At 43.6% G+C, this 18,437-nt stretch overlaps 2 protein-coding genes across 4 annotated transcripts in view; one reads left to right on the forward strand and one right to left on the reverse strand.

Annotated features, from left to right (window-relative positions):
* The window catches only part of PRKCQ (protein kinase C theta), a 144,388-nt gene extending 134,113 nt beyond the window's left edge, over positions 1-10,275 (reverse strand). Inside the window, exon 1 of the mRNA XM_025395715.1 lies at positions 10,130-10,275. The gene's annotated coding sequence lies outside the window, so the exon portion shown is untranslated. The remainder of the gene's footprint in view (positions 1-10,129) is intronic.
* On the forward strand, positions 10,041-15,005 carry LOC112631150. Of its 3 annotated transcripts, none has more exons than XR_003121079.1 (3): positions 10,041-10,557; positions 11,777-11,840; positions 13,308-15,005. XR_003121079.1 is itself a non-coding variant. In XM_025395723.1 (3 exons), exons 1-3 carry the CDS (start codon positions 10,561-10,563, stop codon positions 13,825-13,827), a joined length of 330 nt encoding a protein of 109 aa, XP_025251508.1. In that variant the 5' UTR covers positions 10,064-10,560; the 3' UTR covers positions 13,828-14,202. The 3 variants fall into 3 exon arrangements, 1 of the variants encoding a protein (XP_025251508.1); XM_025395723.1 differs by lacking the exon at positions 11,777-11,840 and having other exon boundaries at positions 10,064-10,571; positions 13,308-13,550; positions 13,752-14,202; XR_003121078.1 differs by lacking the exon at positions 11,777-11,840.
* Positions 15,006-18,437: the final 3,432 nt, after the last annotated feature.

The raw sequence follows: 18,437 nt of genomic DNA on the forward strand, positions 1-18,437 counted from the left end.
TTTTTTTGAGACGGAGTCTCGCTCTGTCGCCCAGGCTGGAGTGCAGTGGCGCCATCTCAGCTCACTGTAAGCTCCGCCTCCCGGGTTCACGCCATTCTCCTGCCTCAGCCTCCCGAGTAGCTGGGACTACAGGTGCCCGTCACCTCGCTCGGCTAATTTTTTGTATTTTTTAGTAGAGACGGGGTTTCACGGTGTTAGCCAGGATGGTCTCGATCTCCTGACCTCTTGATCCACCCGTCTCGGCCTCCCAAAGTGCTAGGATTACAGGCTTGAGCCACCGCGCCCGGCTTTTTTTTTTTTTTTTTTTTCTGAGATAGACACTTGTTCCGTCACCCAGGTTGGAGTGCAGTGGGTCAATCTCGGCTCACTGCAACCTCTGCCTCCTGGGTTCAAGCGGTTCTCCTCCCTCAGCCTCCTGAGTAGCTGGGATTACAGGTATGCGCCAGCACGCCTGGCTAATTTTTGTATTTTTGGTAGAGACAGGGTTTCACCACGTTGGCCAGGATGGTCTGAAACTCCTGGCCTCAAGTGATTCCGCCTCGGCCTCCCAAAGTGCTGGGATTACAGATGTGAGTCACTGCGCCTGGCTGGAACTGAGGGGTGTCTTTCGTTGTGAAAGAAAAGAAGGATGAGAGGGTGGATTCAGATAAAGTGAGGCGTGCATCCCTATGATCCCAGGGTGGGGGCAGTTCTCATTCGGGAAACTTGCACCTTCTCAGGGAAGCAGGAGGCAAGGCGGCTGCTGAACACAAGGGGACGGCAGAGGCAGGAGCAGCTGAGGAGAAGCTGCCATGGAAAGCAAGATCATTGGCCAGGGAAATGTCTGGGTGCTGGGGAAGACAGAGATCCTAGACGAAGGGGTAAGTCACAGAGCTACGGCATCCTGAATTTGCAGAGTGGCATGTTTTCCAGGAGAACTCATCAGCCTATGTGTAAACGCTGGAAAAACAGACAGTTGGATTTAGCTGTGACGATCCCAGTGACCACAGAGGCGGCAAAGAAAGTGCATCGTCTCACACATCACCAGGTGGTCCTTCCTCAGCAGCAAGGGAAACGCTTTAGCGGAGGGACGGTGGCCAAGTTTATATTTGTCAATGTCATGCTGAAAGATCTCTGGTCTGTATAATAAACGCTATTTCTTCCTAACCTGTCTTGTTCTTTATGAAACTGATGGGTATATTTCAAAGTTTATATCCTTCCTAACAAACCAGGGACATGGTTATTACATACTCCCCCTAAGAAAATATCTTCCCCTGATGGGTGGGGTGGCTCACCCCTGTAATCCCAGCACTTTGGGAGGCCAAGGCAGGCGGATCACTTGAGGCCAGGATTTCAAGTCCAGCCTGGCCAACATGGTGAAATCCTGTCTCTACTAAAAATACAAAAATTAACCAGGTGTGGTGGTGCATGCCTGTAGTCCTAGCTACCCTCGAGGCTGAGCCACAGTCATTGCTCGAGCCTGGGAGGCGGAGGTTGCATGAGCCGAGATTGAGTCACAGCACTCCAACCTGGGCAACAGAACAAGACCCTGTCTCAAAAACAAACAAACAAACAGGAACCACGTGGGGTCCTTCCCTAAACAGCCACTTAACTAACAAACTTTGGGAACACAGTCCCTGGAGGCATGGAAAGAATGCCACATCAGAAGCCAAGAGATCAGGGGTCAGCGCTAGTAATCTGATGTGTGACCCTTGATCAAGTTTCTTAACCTGCACACCTCAGCTGGCTTCTCTATAAGCTGTGAGATCCACCCAACATATGGGGCTTTCCGAATGACTGATTCCCGGGTTCCAGGCACAGGGCATGACTAATGACTGCCTTCCCATCGCTCCCTCTTCCTTCCGGCCCCTAAGCTCACCCGATTCTATAACTTAAAGGAATGGTATAGAAAACTAAATGCCAGAGGTATGTACTTTACTTTTTGAATTTTAATTTTTATTATAAGTTCTGGGGTACGTGTGCAGGACGTGCAGTTTTGTTATATAGGTAAACGTGTGCCATGGTGGTTTGCTGCACCTATCAACCCATCACCTAGGTATTATTTTTCCTAATGCTCTCCCTCCCTCCAATCCCACCTCCTGACAGGCCTCAGTGTGTGTTGTTCCCCTCCCTGTGTCCATGTGTTCTCATTATTCAGCTCCCACTTATAAGTGAGAACACAAGGTGTCTGGTTTTCTGTTCCTGTGTTAGTTTGCTGAGGATAATGGCTTCCAGCTCTATCCATGTCCCTGTAAAGGACAGGATCTCATTCCTTTTTATGGCTGCATAGTATTCTACAGCGTGTATGTAGCACATTTGCTTTATCCAGACTATCATTGGTGGGCATTTGGGTTGATGCCACGTCTTTGCTATTGTGAAGAGTGCTGTAATGAACATACGTGTGCACATATCTTTATAATAGAATGGTTTATATTCCTTTGCGTATATGCCCAGTAATGGGATTGCTGGGTCAAAAGGTATTTCTGGTTCTAGATCTTTGAGGAATTGCCACACCATCTTCCACAATGGTTGGACTAATTTACATTCCCATCAACAGTGTAAAAGCGTTCCTATTTCTCTGCAACTTCGCCAGCACCTGTTGTTTCTTGATTTTTTAATAATCGCCATTCTGACTTGCATGAGATGGTATTTGATTGTGGTTTTGATTTGCATTTCTCTAACCATCAGTGATGTTGAGGGTTTTTTTCCCCATGTTTTTTGGCTGCATGAATGTCTTTTTTTAGCTAAGAAACAGATTGAATGTGTCCCAAACCAAATGATACAAAGTTTCATGAAATAATTACCCTTCCTACATGAAATGCATCCTAGTATTTTCTGTTTTATTCTATTTCATGCTTGTTATCACTCCCAAAATTAATGTCATTGCCCACTAGTGGACTGTGTCTTGGAGTTTGAAAAACTGTGCAGAAGGCCTGGTTTTGTATAGCTAAAACACATCAGTGAAAACAGAATGGAAAATGTTGAAGCTTATGCCTTAAAAATGCTGAACACAGCTGAGATGAACTTCTCTCAAAATGACAAGAAGAACATTTCTGTTTACTTTCAGGACAGACTTGGCTCACCTCTGAACCCCTGTCCTTTTGGCTAATTCCCATACATCTTCCATCCCCACCTGTGATACCTTGTCCTCTGGAAGCCTTTCCTGAACCTCTGAATCAGGACTTGGTTCCCTTCTACATGTTCTTGAAGCACCCAAGAAATCATCTACATATAGTGCTTAGCACAGCAAATGGCCCATAGTGACCAGTCAATGTTAGAATATATTGCCATAGTTTGTTTACTTTTTGATTTTTCCAATAGATTGTACACTCATAAGGAATTCTCGCCCACAGGGGAAAAAGTTTCAGGATGACAATGATTCTGCTTGTGCAGATATTTAAATCACCAGATTGAGATTTTTTTCTTTTAACACTTAGCACCCAGTCTTTTAGGTGTTACAAGGTTAAAAAAAGAAAAACCCAAAAGGTGTGTTCTTGGCATCAGCTAACACTCCAGTTAAAGGCGAAAGGAGCTAGGCCAGGTGTGGTGGCTCATGTCTTTAATCTCAGCACTCTGGGAGGCCAAGGTGGGCAGATCACTTGAGCCCAGGAGTTAGAGAATAGCCTGGACAACATGACAAAACACCCATCTCTACAAAGTGCACAAACTAGCCAGGGCATGGAGGCATGCAACTGTGGTCCCAGCTACTGAGGAGGCTGAGGCCAGAGGATCCCTTGAGCCTCAGAGGTGGAGGCTGCCATGAGCTGAGATTGTGCCACTGCACTCCAACCTGGGCGACAGAGCAATAGCCCATTAAAAAAATGCAAAGAGTTAAGGAGCAGACCTCTGACTGTCTTGTCCTCTTTCCCTCCTAGTTGTTCATGAATTAAGTACCCAGTGAGGAGACAGCTGTCAAGGTATAGGTGAGCTTCCAGTGCAAGCCGAGTGCTGTGAGTTCATGGGCAGGTAAAACTCTCTGAAATGCTGAAGAGAACCTGAATGGCACTTGTATCCATTGGTAGAGAAACCTTTTAAAGGGTTCCTCCTGTTCTTAGAAAAGGATCAAACTCCTTCATATGACTTAAAGGTAGGGCAACTCTACAGGGCAGTTTGCCCAGGACAATCTGGGTTTGTACCTGTTACCCAAGCTTAGTGATTAATAACATGCTCTTTCACTCTATGAACAGTCCCCATCTGGAGGACAATATGGTTCACCTGCTTACAGGCCCTGTGTGATCTGGCACAGCTGACCCCTCCAGCTCCAACCCGCAACAGCCTACACACCAGCACATGCTCCTTTCTCACAGCATCACTGCTATCAGAGATCACAATTTTCTTCACTCCAAGTTCACTGGTTAAGGTCATATGGCAAATTAGGACGAGGAGAAGAGGTTTAAATGGAAGCTGCGATACTTACCCTGCTCATTTCCACTCACCTGCAAGGCTTAGACTCGACTGCACTGGGATTCCAGGCTCAAATGCTACAGGGCCATTCTACAAACTCTGTTCCTACCTCCCAGAACCCCCTGTCTGGCTCACTGCCACTTCCCCTTCAGGTCTCAGCTGAGCCATCACTGATAGCTCTGGGACACCCCAAATCTAGCTGCACACATAACACCGTGTGCGTCCCCTAGTGAAACACTTACACCATCTTTCTGCACATATTTATTCAGAACTTGGTATGTGCCAGGCCCTGTTAGAGTGGCTGGGGACACATCTAGGTACAAAATGCCAGCCCTCATGGAATTTCATGCTAGAGGAAAAAAGAGACGGAAAGGAAACTAATAAAGTAAAGTTGCATGACATTATAAATGGATATATAATAGTACAAATATCTCATGAATTCATCACAATTCATTATAATTTCCTATTTGCCTGACCACACCTCCCTGCGGGTTTTGTAGCACGGTGTGCGATCGGAGGCTCGCAACAAAGGCCTGGTGAATTCATCAATAGCAGTTTCCCTTTCCATTCTCTCCATTGTCCTGGGAACTTGTCCTGCTCTGATAACATACAAAAGATAATTGTATCTGTAACTAACCTTCTAAAAAGTATCTGTTCCACTCATTCAGGATTATTAACACTGATGCCATGTTCGCTTTATTCTCAACAACTACTCATTTCTGAATCATAAGGTTCCTCACGGAGGTGGAGATAACCATACCTACAGAGACATCTTGTTTATGTTTTAGGGACTGTCCTTTCCATGGCTTCCCTAGTCCCTTAGGTGCTGTGTAAGTTGTATTTCCTCCACTAATTCTTCACTGGAAAAATGAGTATATGCTCAAGCGGGGATAAGAAATAAACAATGAACTCAGGAGTAGCATCTGCCCAGAGATCCCTGCCATTGGACATTCGATGATTGGGTAAAAAGTTAACTCATCAGCACCTTACACCTATTAGAAAGGCTACTATAAAAAAAGATTTTTTAAAAAGGCCAGGTGCAGTGGCTCATGCCTGTAATCCCAGCACTTTGGGAGGCCAAGGTGGGTGGATCACGAGGTCAAGAGATCGAGACCATCCTGGCCAACATGGTGAAACCCCATCTCTACTAAAAATACAAAAATTAGCTGGGTGTGGTGGCGTGCACCTGTAGTCCCAGCTACTCATGAGGCTGAGGCAGGAGAATTGCTTGAACCTGGGAGAATTGCTTGAACCTGGGAGGCGGAACCAGTGAGCTGAGATCGTGCCACTGCACTCCAGCCTGGTGACAGAGTGAGACTCCATCTCAAAAAAAACAAAAAAAGACAGCATTGCTGAGAATGTGGAATATTTGGGACCCTTTCTGCATTGGTGGGAAGGTAAAATGGTCCAGCCACTGTGGAAAACAGTATGACAGTTCCTCAAAAAATTAAACATAGAATTACCCTATGACTCCACAATTCTACTTCTGGGTATATACAGACCAAAGAATTGAAAGCAGGATCTCAAACAGATATTTGCATGTTCCTCTTCATGGCAGCATTATTCACGATAGTCAAAAGTTAGAAGCAACCATCAACAGATGCAAGGATAAGCAAAATGTGGTATATCCATAAATGGAATACTATTCAGACTTAAAAAGGAAGGAAGTCCTGTCCAATGCTGTCACATGGATACAGCTTGAGGCTAAGTGAAATAAGACAGTTACAAAAGGATGGATACGGTATTCCACTTATGTGAGGTCCCTAGAACAGTCAAAATCTTAGAGACAGGAAGTAGAAGGGTGGCTGCCAGGGCCTGAGGGGAGAGAGGGATGAGGAACTAGTGTTCCATGGGGACAGAGTTTCAGTTTTAGGAGATAAGAAGAATTCTGTGGATGGATGATGGCAATGGTCACACAACAATGTGAATATACGTAATGTCCCTGAACTGTACACTAGCAAATAGTTATGAAGTTAAATTTTAAGTTATGTGTATTTTAACACAATAAAAAAGTTAATTGGTAGGTCGCCTGGGACTGTGGTTGAAAGCAAATGCTTGATGGTTAGACTAATCTGGATGGTCCAGCTAACCGGACTCTACCCCTTACCGGTTATGAGGCCTGGACAAGGGGCTCTACCCCTTAAGCCTCATTTCCTCATCTGAAAAATTAGAATAATAATAATAATATCTAATTTATATGAAGGCTTTTGGAGGTTAAATGAAGTAGTAATGCCTCTTACATATAAATAAAATTCTGAGTATAATCTATGGCACATAAATTCTAAATAATAATGACTCAAAACCATTTATCATTGGTTTTGTTAATGCTGATTATTATTATAATCAATACTATTAGCTTAATTCAAAAGCTAACATCAACCTACAGCAACCTGCAGAAAGATGTCTTGCCAAATATTTGCTAATTTAATCCAGGAGCAAAAATCTAGGATTCTGGGCTTGAGTGAGCTTTCCTAATTTCTAAAACTCTGATGCTCCTTTTGTCCCCAAGAATGTGTTTAGGTGACAGAGCAATCAGAATTTGACATGTATAAATGCTTGGCATGTTAAAATAATGAAAGATATTTTCACCATTGTAAGGAAACACCTTTTCATCCATCTCTCTGGTTTAACATCACGTTTTTCTATAGCTTCTCATGATTTCTTCCTTAACAACTGGAATAGGTGTGAAAAAGCTACGCTGAACACATAGCTACTTAGAAATGAGCTGCTTAAAGTGTTAAAATAAGAGAAACAGCAAGCATGAGTTTAATGCTATGTATGCCATCACAATACTAATTTCCCTATTTTAAATTAAAGAGTACACACACACATACACACATATATACACACACACAGGCGGAATCACATCTATATTGCTGAGATTTTTCATTGTACAACCATATATCATTTTAAATGATTTGAGGCAAATTATTAAATGAAAATGAAAGACTGAACTCCATAAAAAGGAAATCACCTGAAATCAAATATAACCTTGCTAACGAACCATCACATTAGCAACATTTTTAGGTGCAACAACATAATCAGCAACTCTAAGACATCAAATGCATTAAAAACAGGAAGTACTAACTCTAATTCCTAATTTCAAGACAGGCAAATATACCGTAATTACATCACACGTTCTAAGGAGACTTGTCTGCGTGGGTCTACTTCTGAATCCCCGAAGTTACATACTTGTACCACAAGCTCATACTCTTGAAAGAAAATTCTGGACCCAGTCCACATAGAATTTTGGTTAAAACATCTAATTCATTACAGAGAAGAATTTAGTCTTTTCCACAGAAAAGACAGCATATGTTAGAATGAGAATACTTTATAGAAATGACCAATGACAAGCCGGCTATGTAAGGGGGCCTCTGATGCTTGGTGTTAGCCAAGAGACAGAGAGTATTATTGTTGAAAGGGATCTTTGAGATTATAGAAAGGGCTGAGGTGTGAATAATTGAACACCATCCCCTTAATGCCTGAAGGAGAAGTGAGACAGCAAAACAAATCAAAGTTCCAGGAGTTGCACCGTGTATGGTAAGCGCAGACGCAGAGAGGACATTTCTGCAGGAGAACAGAGGTAGAAGTTTGCTCAACTAACAGTTGCCACCCCGAGGCACCACAGCACAAGGCAACAGCGGAAGTGAACATGACAACGCGGATGGTGGGTGACAAGAGTCTTGCCTGGATACTGACATTTTTAAAGTGTAGAAGAAAATCGCAGGCCACTGAAACAGAGGCTGACGGTGCCCAGCAGGTTACTCTTGAAATCAGAAACAAAAGTTCATGAGAGACAAGAAGGCAGAAACAACAAAAAAAACTTAGAGTGGATCGCTAACTTGCAGGAGCTGTGCAGCTGAGGCTTTGCAGGTTTTAGAAGCTCTCCCTACGCCACGTCTTTAAATATATGTATGTTCAGTCAGCAGAAGGAAGGGACTAACAAGAGCCTTCTGTGGTAGGCACCTGCATCAAACAATGGCACTGATCTCAGAGGGATTTTAAACAGCTGTGCATAAACTTCAAAAGTAATTTGCAACCATATTGGTAAATGTCACCCTTCTTCCCACTAGACACAGCACTTTTTAAAAAGAGATTAAGCATCCGCAGTAAGCCTGCCATTTTACAAGCGTTACCGAAGATAAGTTAGGGGAAAAATGAAGATGACGATTCACAAGGTCGGGGTGTGGGGTGGGGTGGGGGACCCAGGACCTTAAGAATAGGGCTTGTCTGTCACACAGCCTCGGGCAGGAAGGGCCCAGTGGGGACCGTGGCTTCTAGGGAGCAAACTAAGGGAAAAGAACAATGGAGTGGACCCTCCAGGCTTCCTGCATCTCTCACCGAGCCTCCCGAATCCCAATGGTTTAGAATTTTCTTTGGCAAAAGAGAAGGACAAAGAGGCCGGAGTTGACAGAAAGCGTGGGTGGACTCCTCAGATCTTGTAGGTGGTTCTCAAAAGAATTCAACAGGCTTGAGGTGTGTTCTGAAAGGGCAACTGGAACGTCAAGGACTTGGACACCAGGAACAGATGGTTCACTTCCCCACGGGCAGGGAGAGGGCACGGAATGCTCTCTCTTCGCTCCACCTTCTCCAGCCTAGTCCCCTTCAGCCCATGCCACTCCTGAATCATCTTTTATTAGCACCACGTCCAGCCCGCAGACGGGCAGGACAGCCCAGGGGACGAGGCCGTTCTGTGGCGCTCTCCATGCAGGAATGACCGGAGTCTCCCAATCCAGCCAGCCCGTGGACCTGTCTTCATGCCCACTGGGGAGCGCCCACGGCTGTAGCATTCAACAGTCACTCTCCCATTGATAACGGCGGCTCTCCAAAATCCAATACCACAAGATACCTTATTGCACAAATTTTGCTTGGTTAACCTGGCCCTCAAAGATGGAGAATAACCTCACTTGAGGTTACAGGAATGAGCACCCAGACTTTTTTTTTTTTTGGTATCTTTCAAAGACCTGCCTCCCCCTCCCCCAGGCCCTTGACAAGAAACTTGGCTTGTTTAGAAGCCTGAGCAATGGCACCCGCGTCCGTGCTCCAATACATTCCCAGAAAACGGGGTATGCTCCCCTGTGGACAGGATACCATCTCCAGAAAACACCTTTCCTCACGCGTTTTTTACCAAGAATATAAAAACTTTGCACCTTCCTCCCTCCCCGCAGGCCCCCTTTCGTTCAGGTGAGAAGGAAAAGGGAGAGGAAAGGAGGAAGCGCCCCCAGGCCGGCGGCCCCCACCCGGCTAAGGTCGCCAGCCTCCCGCATCCCATGCGACCCGCGCCCCAGAAACCCAGCGGGGAAATGCCCCCCGGTGCGCTCCTGCGCCCTCTTGGTTCCATTTCCTACTCCGCCTGCTCCCCCGGTAGCCCTCACCCCTTCCCGGAGGCTCTCCGAGGGGCCCCGGGTGGCCCTTCCCGCCACGGGTCTCGGCCCCTCCAGCCTGCTCCCTCCCGGCTGCGGCGCGGGGCCCGGGGCCCTACCTGGAGCGTGCGCGGCGCCGCTGCTGCCCGGTGGCGCGGGGACTGCGCGGGGACTGGCGGGGCTGGCGGGGCTGGCGGGCCCGGCGCACTGCGGGTGCGCCCCGAAGGCGTTGCCGGCCAGGGGGCGCTCGCCAGCCTCTCCGCCAGCCCAGCCTCCCGGGACCCGGCACCCCTGGCCAGGGACGCGCGCTCGGTCCCCCGCCGTGCGCCCCCGGTCGCGCGCCCCGGCTCCCGCTCCCCACCTCCCGCTCCCCACCTCCTTACCAGCCACTTGTTGCCCAGCTGCGAACTGGAGCGGGAGGCGGCGGCCGGAGGGCCCAGGACAGCCCCGGGAGGGCGGCGAGGCCGAGCAGGAGCGCCCAGGCTCCGGCCACATTCTCAGCGTCAGGAAAAGGGGCGAGAAGCCACATGCCTCCCTCTCGCCAAACTGAAAACGAAACGGCGCTCCAGCAGATTGGGTGGAAAGAGCTGTGTCTGTTTTCTCTGTTTTTTACGCTAGAAAGGTCTTGTAAACATTGCTCCTTTTAAAATGACCTACCCCGGGAAGTTTGGGCACACTTCTGTCCTGGGATCATCGTTTCTAGGTGGCTTCTGACCTGGGACTTTGATTTTCTGTATCTGCACATTGTCGTTTTATACACAATTACCAAGGTGGAACTGTTGTCAACTTCACTGTGCTTGAAGCTGCAAAGGTGATGTTGCCACCGTGCTTGTCATCTTAGGACTTTTTATGCCTTGTGGGTAATACTAATGATGGTCACAATGAGGATAACTGGGGTGGTTTCCTTTCTGTACTCCATGTAACTAATTTCTCATTCAGGCTAGAAAATTGTATGTCTGGTTACTAATACACTTACTGAATGGTTTCCTTGCAATGATGACATCAAATTATTAAAATGTACTTGATTAAGTTTTTCTTGCTGTAGTGTACTAAGATCAGATGAATCTGAGAAGTAAAACAGTAATTTTCTGTCCTTTTTTCTTTTCTTGTTTTGAGAGAGACATTAAAAACGATTAAAACAAAACAGGCCAGGTGCGGTGACTCACACCTGTATTGTCAGCACTTTGGGAGGAGGAGGCAGGTGGATCGCTTGAGGCCAGGAGTTTGAGATCAGCCTGGCCAACATGGCAAAATCCTTTCTCTCCTAAAAATACAAAAATCAACTGGGTGTTGTGGCACCTGCCTGTAATCCCAGCTACTCAGAAGGCTGAAGCTGGAGAATCATTTGAACCTGGGAGGAGGAGGTTGCAGTGAGCCAAGATTGCACCACTGCACCCCAGTCTGAGGGACAGCAAAACTCTGCATCCAAAAACAAAACAAAACAAACAAACAAACAAAAAGGTGTAGCAAAAGCCCAAAGTTGAATTAGCAGCCTTCTGGTCATGGGAGTATAGAATGTCAGCTAAAAAGGACCTCCGCGGATGGCAAGACAGATGAAAACTGAGGCCCAGAAGTGTTTCATGACTTGATTAAATCACTCAGGTGTGCACTGAGAAAGGAGTTATTATGATGCCCCTAATCTATATGAACCCAATAAAGCCAACACACACCTTTTAAGGATAAAACTATATTCCATTAAAATTAACCCCACATTTGTCAATATCCAACAGCATTGGACTGACCCTCAGGCCAGAGGCTGTAGCTCTTGGAAGATCCTAGCCAGGAGGCTCAAGAGTGGCCAGTACCTCATAAGTGCTGGCTCACTCTGACATCAGCAGAACCTGGCGTATAGTAGGTGCTCACTGGGTATTTGCTATGGAAATTTGGCAGGAAAGTGCGTCTATGTGTGGAAACAAGGAGGCAGAGCCGAAGCAGTGATTCCCAAGCAGATTCTTTCTGCAAACTACAAAACAGAAGCGTCCCTAGCTCAGAGTGCCATCCACCTGGCTCTTTCTCCAACTGTTTTCCAGTGGATCCTGTTACATTGCAAAGAAGAAATGGCAAACTGATAACAGCTGCTGTGCCTAAAAGATGGTAAGTTCCTCCCAACCCATATCTGGGTTTCTCATTGACAATTAGGCACTGAAAGGAAGCTCATATGTCCTGTTAATTTAATCAGTAATTAGTGGCTTCAGAAAAAGTTTCGTATATACACCAGGTATGAGAAGGACTTTTTTTTTTTCTTTTTGAGACAGAGTCTTGCTGTGTTGCCTAGGCTGGAGTGCAGTGGCATGATCATAGGTCACTGCAGCCTGGATCCCCCAGGGTCCAAGTAATCCTCTCACCTCAGCCTCCCAAATAGCTGGGACTACAGGCACACACCACCATGCCCAAGCTAATATTTAAAAAGATTTTTTTTTTTGTAGAGATGGAGTCTCACTATGTTGCCCAGGCTGGTTTTAAACTCCTGGGCTCAAGTGATGCTCATGCCTCAGCTTCCCAAAGTGCTGGAATTATAGGGGTGAACCACCATGCCCAGCCTGTGATGACTTTAGATGCACCACTCATGTAATATTCATAATCTTATGTGATATGTATCATCATCATCATCATCTCTCTTTAACAGAAGAGAGTAACGAGGCTTAGAAAGGTTATGCACCTCCCTCAAGATCCCACAATTAATAAAGTACCAGAACCAAGATTCAAACCCAGGTCAGGCTAGAGCAACCATCTCAAGAGCTGCTGAATAATTAATTCTCCTTTTTTTTTTTTGAGATGGAGTCTTGTTCTGTCACCCAGGCTGGAGTACAGTGGCACAATCTCGGCTCACTGCAACTTCCACCTTCTGGGTTCAAGTGATTCTCCTGCCTCAGCCTCCTGAGTAGCTGGGATTACAGGCATGTGCCACCATGCTCAGTTAATTTTTGTATTTTTAGTAGAGATGGCGTTTCGCCATGTTGGCCAGGCTGGTCTCGAACGCCTCACCTCAGGTGATCCGCTCGTCTCGGCCTCCCAAAGTGCTGGGATTACAGGCATAAGCCCCTGCACCCGGCCAAGTCTCCATTCTTACATCGTGCGCTCAGCTTCTCTTTCTTTCTCTTTTGGACAACTGATCTTTGAGGATTCTTGGCTACTCAGACGTCCTATAATCGTAGAGTCCTACAATAGGAAACCTGTTAACCTGAAGACTGGATCTTTTAAAACAACATCCATCATATATCTAAAAAATTGGGATTTTTTCATCTTAAAATTTCATCTGAAACAAAAAATTCACGTCTGTTCTGGGTATCCGTTAGGTGTAGTGGACACCTCTAGATATTCTTGATGCCAGCATCCTGTAGACCCGCCACCTCCTTTCCCAGGTCACAGGGTGTTTCTGTTTTCTATCAGACACTGTCTCTTCATTTTATCAACACGGCTGCTCTCAGAAGTTCTCCACACCTTTGTTCCTGGAAGAGGAAATGGCGTTTCCTGGAGGGGATGACACGTGGGCGATGAGGTTCCACTCATTACGTTAAACACACACCAACTTTCAGCTGTGTACTTCTTTTCCTCTTTCAGGTTCTACCCTGACGTTTCCTGGAATAACGCCGAGGACTGCCTGTCGGGTAGCCGCTTCATTCAGTTCACTTCATCTGGGAAGCACCTGACCCCTGCCTTGGATTCAGCGGCCCTCCTGAGAGCTGAGGAAGGAGGAACTCCCATGTGTCTGCTCCCGGAGCTGCCACAACCCATTTCCCTGCAACTCGGAACCTGGAAAAAGGAACCCAGGACGTCACTTTGCTTTTGTTTTGGACCTAGTTGGTGATTATACTCTCTCTTCCATGGAGACTACCTCTTGCATCCTTCCTTCTATATGAGATTTAGGATAGAAATTAAGAAGAAAACATTTTATTTTGAGTCTTGATTTGGAGAAAGGTACTATTCGGGGAGAAGCAGGCTATATGATACACATAGAAAATTTGAGGACAGAGTTACTTAACAAGGACATTTCTGTCTCTGCAGCAGTCACAGCTTGGAGGAAACCAGTTTGCACTATTTGATGAAGAATTGGGCCACCAAACCACTGATACTTTCCTAAAGGTTTGGCAGAAATTGTTTTTCGAGTGACTCACCAGAGTCCCTAGAAGAATCAGCATGGAATTAGAGGACAGTGACCTACCCTAACCGAACACATGAGCGATGTGTGAAGTCTAGTGTCAATTTATTCAGAAAATATCAAAATTATTTTGGGAGCTATGGGTCAGAGTTGATAGGCACAAACAAATAAACAAACAAACAAAAACATAGGTATTTTAAATTCACAGCTTGGATAAGAAAAAGGGAGATGTTGTCATTTCTCTTCTTCAATCCAACTTTAGATTTTCAAGCCGGAGAAAGATAATTAGAAGTCAGAAATTGTCATTGCCAGAAAAGAGCCCTGAACCCTGAAACAAACAAACAAACAAACGAAAAACCGGGCCCTCCTCTTAGGGAGTGATGAACCTCGATTACTGTTGATAGTAAAACTGATATCAACTCTTCCAGTGAAAACCAGTGAAAGGCGAACGTAAACTTTACCCTAGATTAAGGTCTGAAAACTGTTTACAATATATATTTGAAAGTTCCATTATTTAAAATATGTATTAGACATGCTTTGTAATGTTAAGTTACTTTAAAAAATCTTACACAAGGGAGGGGAAGTATGTATTATTCCTTCATTTAAAAAGAGATAATGTGTGAATATTAGTTAATGTTTATCGTACATTTACTACCTGTGTCGAGGCATAGTGTGACACACTTTATTTCAATTATTTAATTTGATTCTAACAACGAATCCCCTGAGCTCGATAATATCCTCTTCATTTTACAGATGAGACAATTGAGCCTTGGAGGTTAAACAAACGATTTCCTAAGCTCATTCAGCCAATAAGTGGTAGGGGACTGCTTGACACCGGTCCGATTGATCCTCAAATCCATGATTTCTGCCATCATATTCACAGAAACAAGACAAGAGCTGAAATTATAGTCTGACTCTTGAAACAGTCAAAGAATTGTGTATGTTTATGAAAGTTCTGATTAATAAGATATTCTGAGGACAAAAGACATGGATAGATGGGCAATGTGTAGATTAGAATGTATCACAATGTCCACTAAATAATAAAACCATAGAAAATGAAATTTAATCCTTACTGTGTAGAATATTTAGAGTAGATTGGTTTTTCCTGGGTATCAGTTACTATTACACTATACAAGAATGAAATTAAACAAGAAACGGTTCCTTTGGTATTTTATTTTTTTAAAGGTGGGAGTTATGAAAACAGTATTTGCCATCTGGTTTTAATTATGGCTTTGGAAATTCTATGGGTACAATTTGTTGTCATCGTTGTTGTTACCACTACCAACAGAGACTCTAATTGTGACATTAGTTTCTAAATCAGATAGTGAATAATTACGTTTTCAATGTTGTCTTAACACAGATAGAAGTTAACAGGATATGCTTCTGGTGTGTTTCTGGATTCTAAGGGTAGAACCAACATAAAACTAGTCAGTCCAAGTATATCTAAAGATCCCCCAGACACAGTTCTCCTGAATTTGGGAAGCCTAGAGATATTAGCAGAATAACTATGGCCCAAGTGGGTATAAAATTTTGTCTGAAATTAAAGAGATATTGATTAGATAATCCACAGAGACTGCTTTTTAGTGATTATCTTCCAGCAGGGTAAAACAACAGCAACATGAAAACCCAAAAGACCACACGTTTTAATGGCAAGTCCTCCCCAGGAAGGATTAATCAATCTGAGAATTCATCTCTAAATCCAGGAGGAAGAAATCAAGATGAAAACTGTCATATTGATAAATTTGATGGTTGCAATTTCATCGTTTGACGTAGTGCAATTGCTTGAGATTTGAAAGGGAACTTACTTTTGAGTAAGTCACTTTATCTGTTTAGATTTGAAAGGCACCTTACTTTAGAGTCAGTCACTCAGTCTCTTTTTTGAAAAGGCAAATGCCACACCTGACCCTCATCATTCCCTTCTCCTTTGTCCATAGCCTGGCTTTATTCTGCCATTCAGACACACACACACACACACAAATTGGGAAGAGATTTCTCATTTTACAGAAAGTATGCCGGGCTACACAGGATATTCTATCAGGTTTCTTCCAGCTATAAAATTCTGATACTATCAAATTAAAGTACTAATTGTCAGTGATGGGGGATGTACTACAATTTGCTTCTAGTGGTACTCCTTGCTAATTTCCTATATTCACTGGCATAAAAAAATTTCAAAGACCCTCATAAAAGGCTATACTGGTGGTACCAGGAAAACACTGAAAATCATTACTCTCTGTGTTGTGTCCAGCTTTTTTGGCTACATCATCACTTCGACCATTCACTCTTAAAGAAAAACTTCTGTGGAACAAAAATGTAAAGATTTTTTTTTTCTTGGTGGCTTAGCACAGTGGCCTAATGTGGCTGACTATGTGTGCCTGTTGTGTGAGTCACTTAGACGTGCTTTGTTTCTTGGTCGCAGTTTATCCCTCAACACAAGCATCTCACCCTCAAAATGTTTATTTGGGACGCAACCGCAAACCTGGAGACGGGTTATTTCTTTCACCTTGGATTGGCTCATCTGCTGTGAGTGGAGCCAAGCTGACATTTCCTTTCCTTTCTCTTCTTTCCTTCCTTTTTGTCTGCCTATCACTAGGTAGAGGCAGCACGTAAGAGAGGGAAAGTCATGCACGTGGAGTCCAGCAGATCACCCAGAAGGCAGATGTTCTATCTCCAGTTTACTCGTTAAAACAAACAAAACCACACCTGGATTGCCTGGTACTTAAATAAAATGCACTATGATGACTGAAGAAAAATCTCTTATACTTAAGAAATAGTCTTAATAGCTCACATTTGTATTTCTATTAGCTTACAATTCTATTTCTAATATTTGTATAATATTAAAAAAATTTAAAAAATGAACTACTCTTTTCATATCTCTTATGAGAACTTGATGGAGATATGATGTTTGAAGATCAAAGATACGTGGTATTTGAAAACAGAAAATGTGTTTGTTTTTCTACGCAGATTACAAATGTCATGCATTATTTCACAAACTCTTCTCAAAGTGGTGATTTTAAAATTACTAAAAGGAGGGTATATTCATATCACCTCCCAGCATTTTTATAGGTAAGATTGATTAGCTATACCCTCTAACGTGCTTTGATCCCTATAAGCCTCAAGAAGAGAATGGTGCAATTTGAATTAACAACTACCCGTTATAGAGCATTTGCATCACAGTATTTTCCATATATGATCTTATTTAACCCTACAGCAATCCTATGATATGGGGACTGTGCACACATTACAGATGACGACTTGAGGCTCAGAGAAAGTAAATAACTTACACAAGACCACAAAGCAAGTGAGAGGCAGAGCCAGGATGAGAACCCAGGCAGGCTTCATTAGGAGCCACGCTGAACTCTGTCTAGAGAATTCGGACCACCAACTGCAAAGGCTAAAAGAAAGGGTCGTATTCCACATATAGATTTCGAGAAACATTTGTTATTTTTCTTATGATAAAGATTATGTATACACAAACACACACACACACACAAAACTAGAAATTAGAGAAAAGAAAAAAGATTAGTCAGAATGTCACCACCCACAGACAGATAACATTTTGGTATTTTTAAATATTCATTTATCTATATTTTTTGAATTATTTTATTTTAAAAATAACTTTTACTGGTTGCCTGATTATGAAGTGATAAATATTCACCATAAATATTTTGAAAAATATAAAACTGTCTATAAAAGAAATTTGAAATCATTGCTAATCTCAAAATATAAAGATACCTGTCAGTACTTTGGCATTTTATCCTCCTTGTGGCTGAGGTCACATATCTTGAGACTGAAGCCCATATTTTCTATACCATACAGTTTATAGTTTAGGCCACAACATCATTTTTACAATTGTTTGTTTGGTTTTGACTTGATTTGCTGATGTTCTAATTTTTTAGAAAATTGCAGATGTGATTTTTAGATGGCTGATTGGAATGTTCTGGTTGCTCTGAATAGGACAAGCTACTTTGCTTTTTACTGAAGGACAAATATTGTTCCTACACATATAAAAAAACTCAAAGAATGAGTAATGATACTGTTTAAATCTGCCCTTATAACGCCAAAGAATGACTTCAAATTTTCTTTCTTCCAAAGCAACTTTTAAAAGCATTTCCACTGCACAGTGAAAGAAAACCACAAATTCCTTGTTTAATATCTGGGATCATGGGCTTTTAACAAGAGGAAAAGGTCAAGTCTCAAGCAACTGATATGGAACTGCCAGATTAGGTATGTAAATGGAGGAGTTACATCAATTTGGGAGGCTGCAGAAATGTGGACTGGATTTTAATCACACTGAGAAAGTTTCTCTTGAGCAAAAGACATGATGGTTGTTCCCCAGAACCTTTCTGTCCTGTCCCTTGCTCTGCCAAGGGAAATAGAAAAAACATAAACATTTAAGAACTTAAAAGGCTTCTGGATAAAACTCAGCTTGGTGCAGCACATTTTAGCTACCATAGCTTTACTCCCAAGCTTCCACCTTTCCTAGGAACGTAGTAAAAACCTGAGCTAAAGAAATCAAACAATAGAAGAACTGAAACTCTTTAAACCTGAGTTCTTGAGGTTATAGTCTTTGTACACTCCATAAAGTCAAAGCC

Source organism: Theropithecus gelada, chromosome 9 (assembly GCF_003255815.1).
Source record: "Theropithecus gelada isolate Dixy chromosome 9, Tgel_1.0, whole genome shotgun sequence".
NCBI classification, from domain to species: Eukaryota; Metazoa; Chordata; class Mammalia; order Primates; family Cercopithecidae; genus Theropithecus; species Theropithecus gelada.

Coding starts and splice junctions, on each gene's coding strand:
- LOC112631150 (XM_025395723.1), top strand. Junction 13,551..13,751: donor TTTTGTTTTGGACCTAGTTG/GTGATTATACTC, acceptor CTGTCTCTGCAG/CAGTCACAGCTTGGAGGAAA.